Genomic DNA, 22,216 nt, shown 5'->3' with positions numbered 1-22,216 from the left:
CCCTCACTTAGCTCACTAAGGAAAGCTCTCACTAAGCTCAGTTATGGAGAACATGTAGATTGCACATGTTAACATGGCGTTTTATTTTCCAGCTCATGTGGATGATTTATTTCCGTTTTTCTTGAGACATGCAAAACAGATATTTCCTGTGTTGGAATGTAAGGACGATCTACGTAAAATCAGTGACTTAAGAATACCACCGAACTGGTCAGTTTCTTCATTTGTGGATTTGAAATATTTGGTTTTTCGTCTTGGGAGATCAGTGATCATTCTATTTTATATTGTATGCTGGTTGATAGATTGTAAGGAGTCTGGATTATGTTGTTTTCCTTAGAAAATCTGGCAGTTAATTCTGGTTGGCAGTTAACCGGTGGCTCACCTTGATCCTGATCGGGCTTGGTTTTAGGCTTTATTGGGGTAGATCTAGAACAGTCCTCAAGTTAGATAGCCATCTTTACTTCTTAGGTGTGGCCTCTCTGGTGTCTCAGCTGGCCCGAACTCCCACATCTCTTAGCACCTTGTGACCTTTTGAGACTTTCCACGCTCAGTCCCTTAGCAAGCTGCTCTCTGCTGGGCCTCTCCAAAACTCACCTGCACGCGTTAGCCCAGCGCAGGGCCACATAGAGCCCCCAACAGACATCAGGGCTGTCTCTCCCTGTACCCTTTCTTCTCTTCCACACTGTGCCCTTGAAATCCCAGTAGCTTCCACAGCTCTGAACTTGACCTCTGCCTCCTTAGCTCAGCGGGACCCTGCCACTCTCCTTGGGTTCCACCTCCAGTACCCTCCTGGGTGAAGTTGAATTCCTCTCAATTCTTCCCTTCTTTCAGGAATTGTAGTCCTGCACTGCCAGTCGTTCATGCCCCCAAATAGTTGCCACATATATTCTGTACAGTTTTGTACTTGTTAATGATGGGAGGGCAAGTCCAGAGCTAGTTATTCATCATGGCCAGAAGCAGAATCCTTAGTCATTATATTTACCCTGAAGTTCAGAAGTCTGTCACTATTTGCTTAGTGCTGTGGGAGTGATGTAAACTATTTATGTTGCTGATAGCAGTTTAAACTTATTTAAAAAAATTTCTGCAATGAAGGGATTTTTAAAGTGGGAAAAATAGCCAAGAAATTGCATTTGAGTTTTTTCCGTTTGGAGGATAGTCAGTAGCTACCGTTTTTGGAAATCAGTCATTATTTTAATGTAAATATAAAACCTATTTAGTTTTTTGAAGAAGCTGTCTTATGAATGTTAAGAGGGTGTTTCCTTTGGAACTTTTTTTAGTTGATATCTTTGCCAGGGTGGATTTGAGGTTGTTGAAATTGAGCTGTTTTTCTACTCCTGTTCTAGGTACCCAGAAGCCAGAGCCATTCGGCGGAAGATAATCTTCCATTCGGGCCCCACAAACAGCGGGAAGACGTACCATGCAATCCAGAAGTACTTGTCAGCAAAATCTGGGGTGTACTGTGGGCCTTTAAAATTGCTGGCACATGAGATCTTCGAAAAGAGTAATATTGCTGTCAGTATGTTACTAAGTGTTCGATCTTTCTTCTTGTAATATTTTCTTGGGGATGCAGTGGGAAAAGTCATATTTAGTAATTTACTGTGAACAAAAAATTATCATATTTCATCAAACCTAAGATTTTTTTTTTTTAAGAAGCCATCAGTTTTAAGAAGTACCATTATTTTACACGCAGCTAAGAAAGAAAAAGATTTTGCCAACTGAACTCTGACATGCCCAATTCTTAAGTTGAGTTCTGATTTCAGAGATGTTAAAATGTGAAAAAAAAGTGTACATTAGAATGAGTGAAATACAAAATTATGAAATATTTCACACAGACAGATAAGTGCAGAGAGTTACACAATAACCTTGTCCCCATTACCCAACTCCATCAAATCCTACCATTTTGCCATGTTTCCTTGATTTACCTTATTAAGGTATAAAATAGTAATGCTATTGGTGAAACTCCCCCTGGACCCTTTTTTTTGCCCCCTCAGAGTTAACCACTGCTCTGTTAGGGTGTTTAATTTATTTTCTAAAGATGAGACCTCTGATGCTGTCAGTACTAATGATAAAGACTGATGAGGACAAAATGGCCCATAATCAGAGGCACCATTTCACTAAATGGACCACACTTTGGTTCATTGTTTTATTATAACTTTACAATGTGAGTTAGATTAACTTGTTTGGGTGGGTAGTTTGTACACGCTCTTGCTCTCTACTTTTTTCTGAATAATTTGAGTAATTTGTATGCTTAAGGCTGAAATTTCCATAAATGCTTAAAGACGTATTTCCTAAGAACAAAGACTTTCCTTTACATAGCCACAGGATATTTATCAAAAATAGAATATTCTAATATGAAAGAATACCATTATTTAATCCACAGTCCATATTCCGTTTTTGCCAGTTATTCAGTAACGTCCTTTTTTTTTCTTTTCTCTTGATCAAGGATTCCATCTAGGGTCTCACATTGTATTTAGTTGTTATGTGTCTCAGTCTGGAGCAGTTCCTCAGTCTTCCATTGTTTTCCATAACCTTTACATTTTGGAAGACTATAGGGCAGTTGTAAATTGTCCCTCAGTTAGGTTATGTTTGCTGTTTTCTCATAATTAGATTTAGGCCACTAGGGTGACCAGCTATCCCATTTTGCTTGGAACTTTCTGGATTTAGCACCAAAAGTCCTGCATCTTAGGGAATCCCTTAGTCCTATATAAACCAGGATGTTTGGTTACCTTAATACACCATAGCATTGATGTTGGTCCTCAGGGTATTATAAAACCAAAAAAACCTGTTGTCATTGAGTCAATCCTGACTCATAGTGACCCTATAGGACAGAGTAGAACTTCCTCGTAGGTTTCCAAGGAGTGGCTGGTGGATTTGAACTGCTGACCTTCTGGTTAGCAGCTGAACGCTTAACCACTGTGCCACCAGGGCTTGCAGGGCATTATATCAGGAGGCTTTTACATTCTTAAATTTTATTTATAATGGTCTTTTTGATTATAGAAATAATTCATGTTCATTTCTGTAAATTCGAAAAATACAGAAATGTACAAAGTTAAAAAATGAAACGGCTATAATTTCTCGTGTTTTTTTGTTGTTGTTAGCTGAGGATTTGGCTCATTTGAGATGTTCCCAAATATATCTTGGTTATGTAAGAGGGTGGTCTTAGTTTTTTTATAAAAAAAGAAGAAAAGCATGGGGAATATTTTGTTTCAGTTGTTAAATAAACATGATGGTAATGAAAAGAACTCTCTCTTAAACATTCACATTTATTTTTGCTGTTTTTTTTTTCAAGGTAAAAATAATTCTAGGTTTCTTTTTGTCATCCTAGGGGGTGCCGTGTGACTTGGTAACGGGTGAAGAACGTGTGACAATAGAGCCAGATGGGAAACAGGCTGCCCATGTTGCTTGTACTGTTGAAATGTGCAGTGTTACAACTCCTTGTATGTATACACCATTTTAAAAACTTTATGATTTAGTGTTTTTTTTTTAAATTATAAAATACACCTCTATGAAATACGTTTTTTATTATGTAAAAAAATTAAAAATTGAGAAAAGGAAGAGAACAGTACAACAAACACCTAGTATCTATGTCTTAGTTTGCTGCTGTTGCTGTAATGCACATACTACGAGTGGGTGGCTTTGAAGAAGAGAGATTTATTTTTTCACAATTCTAGAGGCTAAAAGCCTAAGTAAGGGTGTTGGCCCTGTTGATTTCTTTGTTGTTGGTAACCCCAGGCATGCCTTGGGGATCCTCACTTGGCATCTGACTTTCTCCATCTGTGTATGTGCTAGTCTCTGGGTCTAATCTGCTCTTTTTATAAGTCAGAAGTGATCAGATTTAGAATCCACCCTACTTGAGTATGTCTAATGAACTATCTTAGTTATCCAGTGCTTCTATAACAGAAATACCATAAGTTGATGGTTTTAACAAATAGAAATTTATTCTTTCACAGTGTAGGAGACTACAAGTCTGAATTCAGGGAGCCAGTTCCAGGGGAAGGCTTTCTCTCTCTGTCAGCTCTAGGGGAAGGTCCTTGTCATCAGCCTTCCCCTAGTCTAGGAGCTTCTCAGTGGAGGGACCCTGGGTCCAAAGGACATATTCCTCTCCTGGCTCTTCTTACTTGGTGGTAATAAGGCCCCTGTCCTCTCTGGTTGATTCTGTCTTTTGTATCTCAAAAGAGGTTGACTTAAGATACCAGGACGCAATCCTCATTAACCTAACTGCCTCTAATCCTGCCTCATTAACATCCTAGAGGTTAGGATTTACAAGACATAGGATAATCCCATCAGATCACAAAATGGTGGACAGTCACACAAGTACTGGAGATCATGGCCTAGCCAAGTTGACACACATTCTGGGGGGACACAATTCGATCTGTAACATTAGCATAATAAAAGCCTGTTTCCAAACAGGATTACATCTATAAGTATAGGGATTAGGATTCTAACACATACTTTGAGGGGGCACATAATTTAATCCCTAACAACCTTCCACCACTAGTAAATGTTTAACACTATGTCATGTTTCATTCTGTTCTTTTCCTTTTTCTTCTAACAGAACTAAAATATTGACAAATATAGTTGAAGTTTCCTTTGTCCCACTCCTCAGTTCATTTCTCTCATCTTTTGAGCCAACTGGTTATTGAGTATGTGGTATACATCTTTCCTGTCTTTTTTTATAGCACTGATATATATTACGTTTGATACTATAGATCATTGTGTTTTAAAACATTAACATGATTATCATATCGTAGGTATGGTTCTACAACTTGATTTTTTTGTTCCACGCAACATGCTTTTAGATCTAGTCTTATTGATATGTATTGATCAACTTTATTAAACTGCTATGTAGCATTCCGTTTTATGACTAAAATTATTGATTCTCTTATTAAAGGATATTTAGGTTGTTTAAGAGGAGCCCTGGTGGCACCTTGGTTAAGTACTTGGCTGCTAACCAAAAGGTTGGCAATTCAAACCCACCCAGTGGCTCTTCCAGAGGAAGACCTGGTGACCTGCTCCCTTAACGATCACAACCTAGAAAACCTTATGGGGCAGTTCTACTCTGTCACTTGGGGTTGCAATTAGTTGGAATTGACTTGATGGCACCTAACAACAACAGTAGGTTGTTTAAATATCTTGCTGTTATATGCAGTGCTGTAATGTGTTTCTATTTAAATAGTTTTGAAAACATTTAAAGTAAAAACCAGCTTTTTTTTTTTTATTAATTATATAAACAATCATATCTTCATTATAACCAAAAACAAAAAAACTCACTACCGTCGAGTTTATTCCAACTCATAGAGCCCCCATAGCATTTCCAAGGCTGTAAATGGAAGCAGACTGCCACGTCTTTCTTCCACGGAGCCATTGGTGGTTTCAAACCACCAGCCTTCTGATTAGCAGTTGATCGCTTTAATCATTACACCACCAGGGCTCCTATCTTCATTATAGAAAATATAAGTAAGCAAAGAGAAGAAAACAAACACATGCAATCCCTCAGTCCTACCCATCTAGAATCAACAAGTATTACCCCGTTGTTGCTGTGTACGCGTGTACTCCTGTGCATTGTGAGTGTGTGTATTAAAGTGGGGATTATGCACTATATACTATTTGATGGCTTGCTTTTTTAAATTTAATAGTCTTAATTTTTTTTTAATTAATTAACTTTCTGAGTAGTTTTCTTGAAATCGTTTATTGTAAAATATATAGTGTAAATTTGTAAAATGCGATATAAAATTGTAAAAATTTAATTAGCATAGGAGTTTATAAATCAGGATTCTCTCTCCTGTCACCTCTTTTCTAACTTTTTTTTTTTTCGTAATGTATTATGTACCCATATGTAATAAGTAATTTTTAAACTGGTGTTTTTTTAGTATAAAGTTAGTTTTCTGTCTTTGAAAGTATATAAAGCTTTCTTTTTTTTTTTTTTAAAGCTTTCTCTTCTTTATTCCTTGATATTTAGGGAAGAAAATAATTTGTATAATTGACTTATGGAGAATAAAATAATATGTTTGGAAGCACATTGGCATTAGAAAATAAGAGGGGGCTCCAATCTTTGCCATAGTGATGAGTTTAAAACTCCTAAGAATGAGCATAGCTGGAGCCCAAGTAATTGACACTCCGGTTCACTTCCTGCCCCTGAGAACTGTCTGGTTTCTGTGGTAGAGATGCTTCAGTTACTGCAGGGCTACCTACTCTTTGTCCCTGGAAGCATAGATAGTTGCTTTCTTTCTCTGCTCAGCAGGTGTGTTCTTGTTCGGGAGATTTTCTCAGGCTGCCTCTGAGATTGCAGAGACAGGTGAACCTGCTCAGTTTGGGAGTTAGTGCAGCATAGTGGTTAAGAGTATGGACTTTGGAGCTAAACAGCCTGGGTTTGAATTTCTTCTGAGCACTTAACTGTGTAACCTTGGGCAAGTGACTTCACTTCTCTGGGCCTCAGTTTACTCTTCTATAAAATGCAACTAATGATAATATCTACCTCATAGGTTATTGTGAGGATTAAATGAGTTACATTGTAAAGCACTTAGAACAAGCCTGTGAGAAGCACCAGGTAAGTGTTAGTTGCTGCTACCGTGATGATGGTGGTGGTGGTGGTGAAAGGTTGAGTGTTGGTGTTGTAATTTGTTTATACTGTTGCTTAAATAGATTGTAATGCTCGTGATAACTTTTTTATTTTAAGATGAAGTGGCTGTGATTGATGAAATTCAAATGATTAAAGATCCAGCTAGAGGATGGGCCTGGACCAGAGCACTTCTAGGTTGGTGTTCTTAATGCTATAACCTGGGTAGTGACATCTGCACTGAGATGCATTTATCCTCCTGATAATAAATAAAGCTGGCTAGATCCTCTCTTTCTGACACAAGTCAAACAAAAAAGCCCTGACTGGTAAGGTGTGAGTTTCTGTCCTCTAAATATTATTTTAATAACGGGAAATTCATTTTTCCTATTATAAAATTAGCATAACCTTGTAATTAAAATTAGAGTTTTCAAATTTCACCTTAATTACAAAACCGCTAGTAACATTTTAGCATGTTTCAGGCCAATTTTTTTCTTGTGCATGTGGTATTTTGCGAACATATAGTTTTCTATCTTGCTTTTTTTTTAGTTCTGTTGTTTCATAGACATTTTTATACATTTTTAGATATGATTGGGTTATTCTCCTTTGAAGAGCTGTACCATAATTTGTTACATATCGGTGAATATTTTCGCCTGTTATTAACAATGCTGCAGTAGACATGTGGCCATAGCTTTTTGTTTTTTATGTATTTATTTTATTATTTCTTTAAGATAGGCTTCTGGAAGTGGAGTTCTTGAGGTCCACAGGCAGAATGAACCTTTTTCCTGCCGAATAACGGAGTAAATTTTTGATCAGCATGTTGTAGGTCAGGTGTTTTCAAATGTGAAAACAAATAGCTGAACTCTTTCTTCAGGGTGTACATTGAAGCTTGTTATATAAAATAGATGAATGTGGATCTGCCCGGGGGTAAGGAACTTAGAGTTTCTTCCACCCTGCAGCCCCTCATCCTCTGAGGCAGCTCAGTGATTCCGTGAAGCCTAATTTGAAAAACGCAAGGCTGGCTTCACCTTATAATAGACTCGAAACCTTGGCCAAAGTAATGTAAAATCCCTGAGGTTTATAAAATGGGGTTAATTGTTGCCCTCTAGAAGTCTGTTCTGAGGTTTGAACCAAAGAAATAATATTTGTGAAAACACTTGGTGAAGTTGTAAAGCAATAGGTAATCAAATGTAAGGTATTCTTGCAGTAGAAAGTGTTTTATTTTGACATCCTTAAAATTGAAAAAAAAAAAAAAAAAAGTCTCAACTTTGCATTTACAGGGCTGTGTGCTGAAGAAGTCCATTTGTGTGGAGAATCTGCTGCTATTGACCTGGTGACTGAGCTCATGTACACAACTGGGGAGGAAGTGGAGGTACTTCTAGCTTATATGCTTTGTTCTCAAGGCAGCATGTCAGATAGCCCAGAGGAGCGAGGCAGTGACTTCTTAGGCCCGAGGTAGTGGCAATATTTAACTCAGAAGAAAGCTTCACGTCCTTGTGGTTGAACAGGTGATGCATATTTAGTTGAACCTTGTGTGCTGAAATTCTGACGGTGTGGCCATCGCATCCGAGGTCTTCCACGAGTGCAGGAGGGCCTTCATCTTCTCTTGACAGAACCTTTCGGGGTTTGAGCAGATCTCTTTAGAATTAAATAACTCAGAATGTTCGAAGTTTGAGGCCCAGCAAAACAGCAAGTTTGTTTTCAAAATTTTATATGTCAGATATTAGGGCCTTTGATATACATGTAATTGCTGGGGGCAATTTGTTTCCCTTTCTGAAATTCCTAGAGTAGGAAATAGTGGTTTCCTTTCAATCCTTTTTTTTTTTTTTTTATTCCTTACTGGGGTTCTACGATAAGATGAAATATTTCTTAAATGGCCCATTATTTTAGTTCTTTGCTCAGCTTTGAGAGTGGGACAGAGGATATAGTGGAAGAGACCTAGGTTCCAGTCTGGGTTTTGCTGTTATTTTAACTTTGCATTCTTAGGCAGATGACAGAAGGCTAGAAGTAGGAAAAGCCTCAAATCCAGTCTTTTTCTTGGGCTCTGTTTTACTCTTTCCTAAAATGGAAATCCTACTTAACAACCCTTCTGAATTTACAAGCTACCATGAAAGTTACATATATGTAAAGTTGCTTTGAAAATTTACAAAACATTGCATAACATTTTATTAATTTAGGAATGCCCATGAGAGCTGATTCTAACACTTGGAATTTCAAAATGCTTTTCAGTGTTTTTCCTTGAAAAATATCAATATCTGTCAGTTTTAGCTACCCTTGATTGCTTTGCAAGTTTTTCACTTAATAGCCCCAAGAAGTTGAGTTAGGTGTGTTTTTTTAACAGTATCCTGTCTTCATTTTAGGTTCAAAACTATAACAGGCTTACCCCGATTTCTGTTCTGGATCATGCATTAGAATCTTTAGATAATCTTCAGCCTGGGGACTGCATTGTCTGTTTTAGCAAGAATGATATTTATTCTGTCAGTCGGCAGATTGAGATTCGGGGATTGGAATCAGCTGTTATATATGGCAGCCTCCCACCTGGCAAGTATTGACTTTCATCATGACGGGATTTGAAATCTTTTTGCAGTTTATGTCAGGATACGTGGAGGAGCCCTGGTGGCGCATGGTTAAGGCTGCTAGCTGAAAGGTCAGCAGTTCAAACCCACCAGCTGCTCTGAGGGAGGAAGATGTTGCAGTCTGCTTGCGTAAAGATTACAGCCTTGGAGACCTTATGGGGCAGTTCTACTCTGTCCGGTAGGGTCACTGTGAGTCAGAATTGACTCAGTGGCAATGGGTTTTGGGCCAAGATATGTATAGACAACACAATAAAAAATATTGCATTAAGCTGCCTGTTAGATGAGTAATTTGTTATAGGTCATAGAAAATAAATATTTCTTTAGTTCATTTGGTGGGAATAGAAGTGTTTTAATTCATTATAACTCTTTGTTATTTGCTGCTATTCATAGACTATTTTAAATGTTAAGTTTATGATTTTCTTACAGTCTTGTCATTAAAATATGGACTTGGTGATAACCTTCCGGTTGTAGTCCCAAAGCCTGTTACTAAGTGTTCTCAGAGACGATCAGGCCAGTGTGGGTGGGGGGTTGGGCTGCTACATGAGGAGTATTTAAGGAGTGGAAGTAAAGGATATTTCTCTATTGAGGATATAAAGAAATAAACTTGCTACGTTAAGAGTTTTATCCATAAAAGTGGAAGGAGCAGAAAGTGAGGGTTTCCAAAGTAGACATAGTGTGTTGTAGTAAAAGACCGAGAACGCTGATTTAACATAAACTGTACTGTACCTGTTCTTATTTTAGGGACCAAACTTGCTCAAGCAAAAAAGTTTAATGATCCCAATGATCCATGCAAAATCTTGGTGGCCACAGATGCAATTGGCATGGGACTTAATTTGTAAGTAAATTTGTTTTTAATAAGCGTGGGTATTCAGTGGGTTAGATGCCTTTTTTTTTTTCCTTTCAGTTTTCTAACTGGCATTAGAATGACCAAACACTTTGATTTAGGAGAATGAATATTATAGTATATTGTTGTTGTTAAGTGCCATTGAGTCCGTTCCATCTCATAGCAGCCCCATGTGACAGAGTAGAATGTAATCTTTATGGAACCGGATCACCAGGTCTTCCGTGGAGCCGCTGGGTGGGTTTGAACTGCCAGCCTTGCTGTTAGCAGCCAAGTTCTTAACCATTTGCTCCACCAGGGCTCCTTTATTATAGGATAGATCTGAGATTTATCTTGCATATACCTGTTGAGGGAATAAAAGGAAAATAGCACTGGGCACTAGTGTTTTTGAGCCCTGCTGCCCACCATTGCTAACCCGTTACATTAATTTCAGTGTCTCAGTCAGCAGGGGTCTGAGTACCCCTTACGCATGTGAGGCTAATTACACCTCTATGAATCACAGAACTGTTAATGGCAGCCAACTTTTAAAGCAGTCTGAGTACGCTTTATTTGGATTATTTGTAAAAAAAAAAATATATATATATATATATATACACACTATAGTTTTACTGAGATATAATTTATATACCATACAGTTCATCCATTATTAAGTGTGCAGTTTGGTGATTTTTGGTAAATTTGCATAGTTGTTGAAAAATACTATTTGAAATAAAGAAGAATTACCAACAAATCCCATTTCCTTATTTTTTGTGGTGAAAATATACAAACAAAACATACACTAATTCAACAATTTCTACATGTATAATTTGGTGACATTTATTACATTCTTCAAGTTTACTTATTTTTTAAACGTTGGGCAAGGTTGCAAGTGAGCCTAAACTAGACCTGAAGTGAGGATTTATTTGGTGATCCAGGTGACTGAAGTTTTGCCTTACACAGTCTGTGAGATCACTTCTATTTCTATTTCAGGAGCATAAGGAGAATTATTTTTTACTCCCTTATAAAGCCCAGTATTAATGAAAAGGGAGAGAAAGAAATAGAACCAATCACCACCTCTCAAGCCCTACAGATTGCTGGCAGAGCTGGTAGGTTCAGCTCGAAATTTAAAGAAGGAGAGGTTACAACAATGCATCGTGAAGACCTTAATTTATTAAAGGAAATTTTGAATAGGCCCGTGGAACCCATAAGGGTAAGGTGTTACACGTTAATTACGTCTCTGTGGAGTACAGTTATCCCTTCTTTCACCCACTGTTGAGACTCTTGCCTCAGGTATCTGGAAACATAAATAAGCTACCCCCCCCCTTTTTTTTTTGTACCATGAAAATAATGTCAAGAAAATCCTACTTTATTGCTTGATAGAGGCATAGAGACACCTGGGTCAGATAGTGGTGTGCAAGTGAAAGATCTCGAGTGAACAAGGGTAATTAACCTGCCTTTCCTGTAGTTCTTTCTAGAATCAAGCGGCAGGCGGATAGGCACATTACTCTAGGTGGGCACACCCAGCTATGTCAGGAGACCGAAAAATTCCCAGAGCCTGAATGTAGAAGAAACCCTTGAGTGTGCGAGAAAAACAACACTAAGCAATACAACTTCAAGCCTATAAGGACAAAGTTAAATTTTGATTAGTGTAGGTAATGAGTCAGAGGTGTGCATATGTTAAACAAAATAACTCTTTTTATTGTAAAAATAGCGATAACACAGCATTTGCCAGTTCAGCATTTCTCATATGTACAATTCAGTGACACCAGTTATGTCAGTCACGTTGTGCAACCATCACCAATATCTGTTGCCACATTTTTCATTGTCATAAACAGGAACTCAGTAATAACTTTTTTAAGTAGTTAAAATTTAAGCTTAAATTTTAAATTTACTTACGTGGCTCATCTCAATTTTCGGTGACACTAGGTAAAGAGGAATATGTACGCGATAATGCAAGCAAACATTCCCAGAGGGAAGCTGTGCCTGAAATCATTTCTGTAGCTTTTGTTGAGTGTGATTAGGTTCCCGGGTGGCTCTGGTGACACAGTGACGCACCCCGTTTTCCCCCGTGCACCTGATTTCTTTATTCAGACTCTTTCTCCCTCTCGTGCCTCATTGCCTCATCTCTCTCCTCCTTTCCTCTTTCTCTTCCCATTCCTCTCTCGCTTGCTTTTTTTCTTCCTCCATTCCTTGTACTCACCTGTGGTAGTGTCTTAACACCGTAACCGTACGGCTAAAGAGATAATTGACCCCCAGTTTAGACATTTTCTCATGTACGTATGCATGTATATCCATTTTATTTCCCTGCTAAAAGGAATTCGGGTTTCCTTGTTCATTTTTGTTCAGTGGGGAGAATTGAGACCTGGAAAATCACTTACGCTTGAAGACAGTTTTTGATAGCATATCAGTCATCATCAGCTTTAGAGATATGACTGAAATGTGGGTGAAAGACTTATTACTCCATGACCATAATTTTTAGCTTTATTAAGTTACCAGCTTTTCTAATTGGTGATAAGAGATAAAATGATGATGGTCTTCTCTTTTTCACCCAAATTCTTGGCACTTAACTCATTTGGTGAGAGCTTAGCCTTAATGTAGGGCTTTTTCTTGAAATAAGAAAATAAATTTGTCCTTTTTTTTCTTTATCAATTAATGGTTATTTTTTCTTTTACTAAAGGCAGCTGGTCTTCATCCAACTGCTGAGCAGATTGAAATGTTTGCCTACCATCTCCCTGATACAACACTTTCTAATCTCATTGTAAGTAAAGCTCACTTTTTTTAAAAATTATTTTTTGTTGTGGTTGAGAATGTACAAGCAGAACACACACCAGTTCAACTGTTCCTACATGTACAGTTCAGTGACGTTGAGTCCATTCCTTGAGTTACGCAACCATTCTCACTCTCCTTTTCTGAGTTGTTCTTCCCCCATTAATGTACACCAGGGCTTGGAACAGGTTCAAATCCCTGCTGAGAATTTGCATTTCTAACAAGTTCTGAGGTGATGCAAATGCTGCTGGTTAGGGACCAACTCTGAGGACCACTTTCAGAGCAGTGGTTCTCAAAATGTATTACACATAAGAATCACTCTAGGGCCTTTTCTGATTCAGTATATCTGGGGTGGAAATGCAAATTCTCAGCAGGGGTTCAAACCAGACTGAACCAGTTCAAAGCCCTGACATAAACTCATTGCCCCCTAAGTCTCCTGTCTTATCTTTTGAGTTGCTGTCATCAATTTGATCCCATATAGATAGTTCTTAAAAGAACACAATGCTCAAGGCAGACATTCTTTACTAGCCGTTTCGTTGCTGCATTTTTTCTCCTTATTTTTTTTTTTTAAATGGCATGTGTTTTCAGTATTGGAATGCATGCTGATTGAATGTGTTTAAACTTTTGATTGGTACTATGGATTTTGAGAAATATATGATAATACAAGCTATCAGTGAGGCAAGTGGCACTGTGGCACCACCAATCTGTGGTATGACAGTATACCAATGAAAGCTAAAATAATTTATTGCAGGTGCCTTTCCATTAAGTTACATGGGGAACCTCTGGTTTTCCCAGTATGACACCTGTAAAACCCATTGCCGTTGAGTCGATTCTGACTCAGTGACCCTATAGGACAGAGCAGAACTGCCCCCGTAGAGTTTCTAAGGAGCGCCTGGTGGATTTGAACTGCCAACTTTTTGGTTAGCAGCCATAGCGTTTAACCACTACACCACCAGGGTTTCCCAATATTACACAGAAAAACCGAAACAGACTCGTCAGGGCTCCCCAATTATCACACAGGAAAGCTGAAATTATGCCACAAGCCTTATCTCAGAAATAAAGGAAAAAAAGGCAAAAGTTTACAAAACTAACACATTCAGGAAGTATCACTTAATAGAATGTTCAACCTACACCACAGTGAGGCTCCAGCTCCGGTCAGCTGAGCTTCATGTGTTTCAAAAGGGACCTGTCTTGACACTAAATGGGTTAGAACCAAAATAACGCCTACCTCTGAGGTCCAGAGGCATAAAAAATGGCTGGTATGCCATTAATCCAATGGTAACGAAAGAACTACTTAAGCTAAACTATTGTTTGGTTTTAAGAAGGTTTCAGGGGATATTTTTGGTTTAAAGTTTAATGATTATGTCAGAGCAGTAGTTTTGGGGGTTTATCCAGCTTCCATGCTCCAGAAAGTCTGGATTCTATGAGAGTTGGTAATTCTATTCTGCATTTTCCCCCTTTTGATCAGGAGTCTTTTATAGAATCCTTCCTCAAAATGTTCAGTAACGGTGATAAATTATGGTATATTCACACAATGGAATACTACACATCAATAAAGAACAGTGATGAATCTGTGAAACATTTCATAACATGGAGGAACCTGGAAGGCATTATGCTGAGTGAGATTAGATGCAAAAGGACAAATTTTATATAAGACCACTATTATAAGATCTTGAGAAACAGTTTAAACTGAGAAGAACACATTCTTTTGTGGTTACGAGAGGGGGAGGGAGGGATGGTGGGAGAGGGTTATTTACTGATGAGTTAGTAGATAAGAACTACTTTAGGTGAAGGGAAGGACAACACTCAATACATGCAAGGTCAGCTCAACTGGACTGGACCAAAAGCAAAGAAGTTTCCTGAATAAACTGAATGCCTCGAAGGTCAGCGGAGCAACGGCGGGGGGTTGGGGACTATGGCTTCAGGGGACATCTAAGTCAATTTGGCAAAATAAATTCTATTATGAAAACATTCTGCATCCCACTTTGAAGTGTGGCTTCTGGGGTCTTAAATGCCAACAAGCGGCCATCTAAGATGCATCAGTTGGTCTCAACCCACCTGGATCAAAGGATAATGAAGAACACCAAGGTCACAAGATAATTATGAGCCCAAGAGACAGAAGGGGCCACATGAACTAGAGACTTACATCATCCTGAGACCAGAAGAACTAGATGGTGCCCGGCCACAACCAGTGACTGCCCTGACAGGGAGCACAACAGAGAACCCCTGAGGGAGCAGATCAGTGGAATGCAGACCCCAAATTCTCATAAAAAGACCAGACTTAATGGTCTAACTGAGACTAGAAGAATCCCGGTGGTCATGGTCCCCAAACCTTCTGTTGGCCCAGGACAGGAACCATTCCCGAAGACAACTCATCAGACATGGATTGAACTGGACAGTGGGTTGGAGAGAGATGCTGATGAGAAGTGAGCTACTTGTATCAAGTGGACACTTGAGACTGTGTTGGCATCTCCTGTCTAGAGGGGAGATGGGAGGGTAGAGAGGGTTAGAAACTGGGAAAACGGTCACAAAAGGAGAGACTGGAAGGAGTATGTAGTAAGGTGTATATAAGTTTATATGTGAGAGACTGACTTGATTTGTAAACTTTCACTTAAAGCACAATAGAAATTGTTTTTAAAAAATTCTATTAAAAAAAAAGTTTAGTAATGGTAGCCAGGCACCTTCAAGTTCTTCTGGTCTGATGGCAAAGGAGGCAGTTAAAGGAGGCAGTTATTCACGGAGACAGTCAGCCACACATTCCATATCCTTTTCCTATTCCTGACACTACTTCCCCTGTTGCTCCAGGCAAATAAAGACCAATTATTGTGATTTGGATGGCTGCTTGTAAGCTTTTAAGACCCCAGGCAGTATGTAACCAACTCGGAGATAGAAGCACTAAACACGTTATTAGGCCAGTTAACTTGGATGTCCTGTGAAACCGTGACCCTAAATCTCCAAACCAAGGAACTGAAAGAAACTCACTTTTTTTTTAAAGAAACTCACTTTTAAATTTCCTTTGTGTTGTATTTTTCTAAAAATATTGGCGTTGTGTTATGCAATTACTGGTTAACCTCATGGGCTTGAATGAATAGTTTATTTTTGTGAAATTATTATTCGTGAAATTTATCTTGAAAGCTGTTTCAAAATTTTCTGGGACTTGTGTCCTGAGGAATTTTATCTCTTGAGTATTTCAGGTTGGGAGGGCTATGGGAAGTCTGTTACCTTGAGGAGACAGTGAATAAAAGCAGGCCTTTCTGGAAGTCTGTTATGAATTAAAGAAATTATCTTTATTCGACTTCAGTATTTTATTCATGCCCAGTTTGGCAGTCCATAATTTCATGTATCTTTTTTTTCCCCAGGATATTTTTGTAGACTTTTCACAAGTTGATGGGCAGTATTTTGTCTGCAATATGGATGATTTTAAGTTTTCCGCAGAATTAATCCAGCATATTCCATTAAATCTCCGAGTGAGGTATGTTTTCTGCACAGCTCCGATCAACAAGAAGCAGCCTTTCATTTGCTCTTCGTTGTTACAGGTAAGCCTTTATCTGTATGATATTTTGAGTTGTTTCAGGTTGATGGATGGATTTTCTCCAAGCGGTACTTTTTTATTCAGAGTAAAACAATTGGGAGAGTGTCCTGCAGTATGAGAGACTTTGTAAGAATTTAAACGTGAAGTGACTTTCTTTCTTATAGATACATTGGTTTTGGGAGTGGGGGAAGCTTCGATTTGTATTTGGGTTTATATGGTAGCCTTTGTGAAGAAGCTAAAACCAAAAATAATTAAACACATTTTTTTCAAGGGAGGGGGCTTTGCCTGATGATCCGATTTTTCCTTATTAGTGTTGGGTAATACTTTTGGGAAGGGGAGGGGATTCAAGGCCAGTAGTGGCAATAGTATTCAGTTTTCTTAAGTGGAAGGCGCAGAGCCCAGGGTTGCTGTCTTGTGTAAGCATGGCGCCAGTGTTCCAGCCCCTTTTAACCCGTGTGGATGGGGAGTACAAATCACTGACTTCTGAGGAATGTGGGATTTATCCAAACTAGGGGGCCTGGGAAGGGCTGCAGAAACTGGATTTCCAGCCCCCATTCTGTGTTCTCTCACCTCTCTGGGCCCTGGCATGTGCTATTGTCTGTTTGGAGTGCCCTTCCCACCCCGCTAGACCCAAAGGTCTCCACTTCCCTGAATCTTTTCCTGACTCATAGCTGTAGGTTAATTGCCATCTCTGTAGGCCTTAGTGTTTTGCATACCAGGTCTGTTCTAATCAAGTCTATTTCTAAATTTATTTTTTAAGTTAATTTTTAATTACAGAAATACTTCCTCTTTGTACAGAATTAAGACATTACAGGTAGGTTTGGCTAGAGCCCCTAATCCTCAGTCCTCTGAAATAACAACCACTGTCAGTTAGCATGTAACCCTGGAGACCTGTTTCTTTACGTTTGCCTACGTACATGTACCTGCAAAAATTCTAGTTTGTTGTGTGGATGTGTTTCCCTATAATTATGAGAATGAATTATTCTGCAGCTTGCCTCTTTCTTCTTCTCTTAACACTATGTTCTTGGAGGCCTTCCATGTCCAGGCGTTTATCTAGAAAATCCCTGGATAACATCTGTTTCTTAGAGCTGACATTGATGAGAGAGCTGGCTAGCATGAAATGGAAGTTTATGGACCAGAGTCTTTTTCTCTGTGCACCTGAGTGGAGATTGATCCGTGGCCTCGGCCCCATTTACACCATCCTTCAAGGAGCTATTTTAATGAAACAGAAGTTTTTAATTAGGCCGTAATGCAGCTTCTGGAACAGTCCAGGTTAACAGTTTGCTTATGTTTTCTGTTTAAACATTAGAATGTAAAATCTAGAAATTTTTACTTTTTTTCTTGATCTCTGTCATTACTAAAAGAGCTCAACCCACTGATGGCCTTTCGAACCCTGGTTTTGAATTGGTGCTCCCTGGGCCTCCTTGAGGGATGGCCGCTGAGTGAAGGTATCCGATGGATGGGCATCTCTCCCTTCCCTTCTCGGGGCACCTTTGTACTTACCTCTTTTACATATTAGGCTTCCACTTGTTGTTTATGACTGAAAACATTAAAGCCACTGTGTTTCTGAGAAAGCTTGAGATTTGTGTTTTTCGAGTCATGCTTAGCTGGCTAGTGTGGCCACATTTCCAGCCTCCATGGCTGTCTTACTTGGCATTTATTTAATGTAGCAGAATGTACTGGGTTGAACTTAATAAAATCATAGCATTATTTGACCACAGTTTTTCTAAAACTGCCCTGCCTCTCTGAAGTACTTAGCTTAGTTAGGTTAAACATTTAGAGATAACTTTCCCTAATTAGGAAATGAACCATTTTAAATCAGCTTATTCTTAAAGCTAAAGATTTAAAATTCTTGCTTAAAAACTTGTATTCCTGTCTCCTGTAGTATAGGTTAGGTATCATAATGCCTAATGTAGGAGCGCCCTTCCCACCCTGCCAAAGCACATTCCCCAGCAGTATCTCATGGTTCAAGAACGGGGTATGGTGGTCTTATGGTATGGTATTGATGAGGAAGCCGAAGCACAGAGTAGTGACGTGGCCGGAGCCACACAGCTAGTAAGAGGCAGAGTCAAGGTTGACTCGTGACCAGCCTTGCATCAGACCACCTCAGAGAGTTTCTTTATAAGAAGAGAGAACATTAACATGGTACAGAAAATAAGCAATTTGAAGTTATGGGGCTACATGAAGGGGTAGAAATGGGGGTTTTCAGATACTGTCTGCCCATAGCTTAGAACATCAGATGTTTAAAGGAGAGTTAACAGACTTAGGCACTGGGAAGTTAGTCTTTGTAAAAGTTCTGCCCTGATTTTGGAAAAAGAAGAAAATCATCCTTTCTTTTTTCCTAAATACTTTTACAAAGTAATAAATGTTCTTAAAAATACATCCTGTTGCCATTGAGTTGATTCCAGCTCATGGCGACCCTGTAGATCAGAGTAAAACTGACCAGTAGGGTTTCCAAGGCTTTGACTGTACAGCACACAACGACAACAGTCTTCACAGAAGTGGACTGCTGGTACCTTCTCCCACGGAGCAACTGGTGGGTTCGAACCACTAACCTTTCGGTTAGCAGCCTAACCACTGTACCGCCAGGGCTCCTTCTTAAAAATATAGAAGAGTGTACAGAAGAAAAGAAATCAGCCTGCCTATTGAAACACAACCACAGTTAGCATTTCAGTATGCTTTCTTCATTTTTCTTTGTAACCACAAACTTAAGTGAATTCTAATTCCTTTACCAAGCTCCTTTCTTCTTTTTTTTCACAGTTTGCCAGGCAGTATAGCAGGAATGAGCCTCTGACCTTTGCATGGTTACGCCGATATATTAAATGGCCATTACTGCCACCTAAAAATATTAAAGATCTTGTGGATCTTGAAGCTGTCCATGACATCTTGGATCTCTACCTGTGGCTAAGGTACTAATTTTTTTCCTGTCTGTGCTCTCAATTTTCTAGCAGTAGGGCAAATCAGAGGTTTTATGAGTAATCCTTTACTCTTTCAAATTAGGCACACATTTGCAGGGTGCGCTGTGTTGTGTTTATTATCCGTAAAGGCAGTTAAACCTGGTTTACACCCTTTCCAAAAATGACATAAGGAGTTCTTGTGATTCCAGTTCAGATGGCTAGGTCAGAAGGCCCACTAGACCCTAGCTCCTCGAAGGGTGGTCTCTAGACTAAAAGCATCGATATTACTTGGGAGCCTTTTAGAAATATACAGGTTATCAGGCCCACCCCAGACGTACTGAGTCAAATTCTGTATTTTAGCAAGATCCTCAGGTGATTCATTTGTATATTAACATTTGAGAAGCACTGCTCTGGACCAAAAACCAAATCCAAACCATTTGCTGTCAGTCAGTTCCAACTCATAGCAACCCTATGGGACAGAGTAGAACTGTCCCATAGGGTTTCCGAGGAGCAACTGGTAGATTTGAACAACCAGCCTTTTGGTTAGCAGCCCAGCTGTTAACCACTGCACTATCTGGAGGCTTCTGCTCTTGACCAGTGGTTCTCAAAGGCAGGGCATATCCCCTAGGGGAGCATATCACAGTCCCTTGAGAGGTGGCATATTACTAAGTGAGTTGGGTAGAAATAAAGGCTGAGCAAAGACACTGGGCAGAGTTTGCAGAAAGAGAGAACATTTGGAGTTAATTGGTGTCGAGATGTACATAGCTCATTGAGATTAGTCCAGCAACTGTGATAAAAGCCGTTACTGTAATATAATGCGTCTTTTTCCAGCTACCGATTTATGGATATGTTTCCGGATGCCGGCCTTATTCGAGATCTGCAGAAAGAACTAGACGGCATTATCCAGGAAGGTGTACACAACATCACCAAACTGATTAAAACTTCCGAGCCGCAGAGGCTGCTGCATTTGGAGAGCTTGCGAGCAGGGAGCCAGTCTCGTTTGTCAGGAACCTTAAAGGGCCAAACTAGGCGGACACGTGGCACCAAAACCTTAGGGAGTAAAGCTGCGGAGCCACAGGAGCCCGAGGCAGAAGAGAAATCCCTTGGTTCCAGATTGGTGCAGCAAGGACTTCTCACTCCAGACATGCTGAAACAGCTAGAAAAAGAGTGGTTGACCCAACAAACTGAACATGGCAAGGAAGGAACAGAATCTGGGAGTATTTCAAAAGGGACAAGAAGAAAGAAGAAGGAACTTGATTCAGATTAGTTTTTTAAAATTTAATTTTGCAAATAAAAATCTGTTTAAAAATCCCTTTTCCTCATATGCATTTACAGCCTGCTGTAGTATTGTGGCTATCTCTTACTGGTTTTTTGCACATAAAAATTAACTCTCAAGATGACTAAACTGTGTTTATTTCAACATTTAAAAAATACTGGGGTGCCTTAGAGATTATATTTAAATCACAGTTTTGTTTTTTTATGTAGTGGCCATTTGTAGTATAGCACCAAGACAATGCACTGAAGGAACTTGGCATGGAAATAAAATCATTTTCATGAATCGTTGGACCAGTTTTTCACACTGAAGAAATCAGTGGAAACCTTTGACAAACATTTATGTGTCTGGCACTCATTTGTTCATTCTGCAAATATTTATTGAACATCTGCCATGTGCCAAAGGCTTTTCTTGCTGCTAAAGAGATGCTGTAAGTAAGACATAACATTCCTGCTCTCTCAGAGCTTGTATCTTGGTTGGGGAGACAGGAAGAAGTCACTAAAGAATGTCAGCTCCGTGAGGGCAGAGATTGTTGTCTGTCTGGATCGCTGCTGTATCCACAGTGCCTGGAATATAGTAGAAGCACAGTCAATATTTGTGAAACGAATAGATGTAATTTCAGGTAGAGATAAACGCCGGAAAAAAGCAGAATACGATGAGAGAATGATGGTTGGCAGTGGGTGGGCAATCTTAGATAGGCAGGTCTCCCTGTTCCAAAGGCCAGCCTTATGCCTCGTTGCCTCAACTTGTCCAACCTAATTTTTAATGCTCCCTTGTTAGAGCTAAAAGGAGTTAAGAGTTTTAGAGTTGGACAGACCTGGCTTCTGACTCTCATCACCTGTGAGTTTTGTGACCTTGCCCTCTCTGAAGAGGGTGGACACTAAGTACTTTCTTTTGGAGGCTAAATGTGATGACAATGTGCCATCAACAAGGCGTGGCACACGGGAAGTGCTTTATAAGTGACCGTCAAGGTTTAGGTCCATTTCACACTGAATTGAGCTCTTAGGTCATTCTGAAAGCTGAACTAGTCTCTTGAGCAATTGCTGAATTAAAGCGGACCTCAGACTAGAGATTAAACCTGATTTGATTCAAACTGGGGCAGGGAACAGAGCCAGTTTTCCAAGCTGGTCATCTCTGGCTGCTTTGGTAGTTCAGAGTTCAGATACTTAACTGAGATGACAATCTTCATTCTTCTAACCTTTACCTTCACGGAAATAAGGACGGAACAGGTGGTGCAGACTATATTTCTCCCTGCTTGTGGGTAAACAGTAGTGAAATGCCTGGAAAAGCATAGTTCTTTTGCCATTCTTCATTTGGGCAACTCGTTCAGCCTCTAGAATTAGCTTTCCCCTGTGACACCATAGCAGATACACTCATCCTTGCACAGCTGATCTCAAGAAATAACCATGAACCGAACTGGATAATGGCTTTGGTCCCATTGTATTTAAGTGATAAGGTACATCACTTAGACAGTTGTTAATTATCCCTGCTTTCTCCAGTTTGAAGGCCAGAGTTGATAAATCAGAGGAGACACTTAGGCAAGACATTTACAAACCTAAAAAACCTAGAGAAGTTAAAAGTTAGTGAAGCCTCAGATAAGAGAATTGGAGGTTGAGAATGCTGTAAGGGTAGGACTGCTTGAAAATTTAGCTAGAGTGTTTACAAATAGCCCTTTCACCTTTCCATTCTTTTGGGGTAGAGGGAGGGCATTGTTAAGCAGAAGAAGAGACTAAAAAAGATGACCTCGGGTGAAGCAAAACAGAAAATATAATAGGAGCAGCCCTGAGTGATTCTCTTCAGTG

General features: G+C 39.4%; 1 protein-coding gene across 2 annotated transcripts in view; it reads left to right on the top strand.

Annotated features, from left to right (window-relative positions):
* The window catches only part of SUPV3L1 (Suv3 like RNA helicase), a 32,625-nt gene extending 11,979 nt beyond the window's left edge, over positions 1 to 20,646 (top strand). For both annotated transcript variants that reach the window (XM_049855425.1, XM_049855426.1), the window contains 12 exons: positions 93 to 207; positions 1,341 to 1,509; positions 3,323 to 3,434; positions 6,674 to 6,751; positions 7,831 to 7,922; positions 8,911 to 9,091; positions 9,868 to 9,961; positions 10,937 to 11,156; positions 12,624 to 12,704; positions 16,072 to 16,248; positions 19,005 to 19,153; positions 19,973 to 20,646. In XM_049855425.1, the coding sequence (XP_049711382.1) occupies positions 93 to 207; positions 1,341 to 1,509; positions 3,323 to 3,434; positions 6,674 to 6,751; positions 7,831 to 7,922; positions 8,911 to 9,091; positions 9,868 to 9,961; positions 10,937 to 11,156; positions 12,624 to 12,704; positions 16,072 to 16,248; positions 19,005 to 19,153; positions 19,973 to 20,408 (1,904 nt within the window). In that variant the 3' untranslated portion in view covers positions 20,409 to 20,646. The remainder of the gene's footprint in view (positions 1 to 92; positions 208 to 1,340; positions 1,510 to 3,322; positions 3,435 to 6,673; positions 6,752 to 7,830; positions 7,923 to 8,910; positions 9,092 to 9,867; positions 9,962 to 10,936; positions 11,157 to 12,623; positions 12,705 to 16,071; positions 16,249 to 19,004; positions 19,154 to 19,972) is intronic.
* The last annotated feature ends 1,570 nt before the right edge of the window (positions 20,647 to 22,216 follow it).

Source organism: Elephas maximus, chromosome 16 (genome assembly GCF_024166365.1).
Source record: "Elephas maximus indicus isolate mEleMax1 chromosome 16, mEleMax1 primary haplotype, whole genome shotgun sequence".
NCBI classification, from domain to species: domain Eukaryota; kingdom Metazoa; phylum Chordata; class Mammalia; order Proboscidea; family Elephantidae; genus Elephas; species Elephas maximus.
This window is presented reverse-complemented; position numbering and strand designations above follow the sequence as displayed.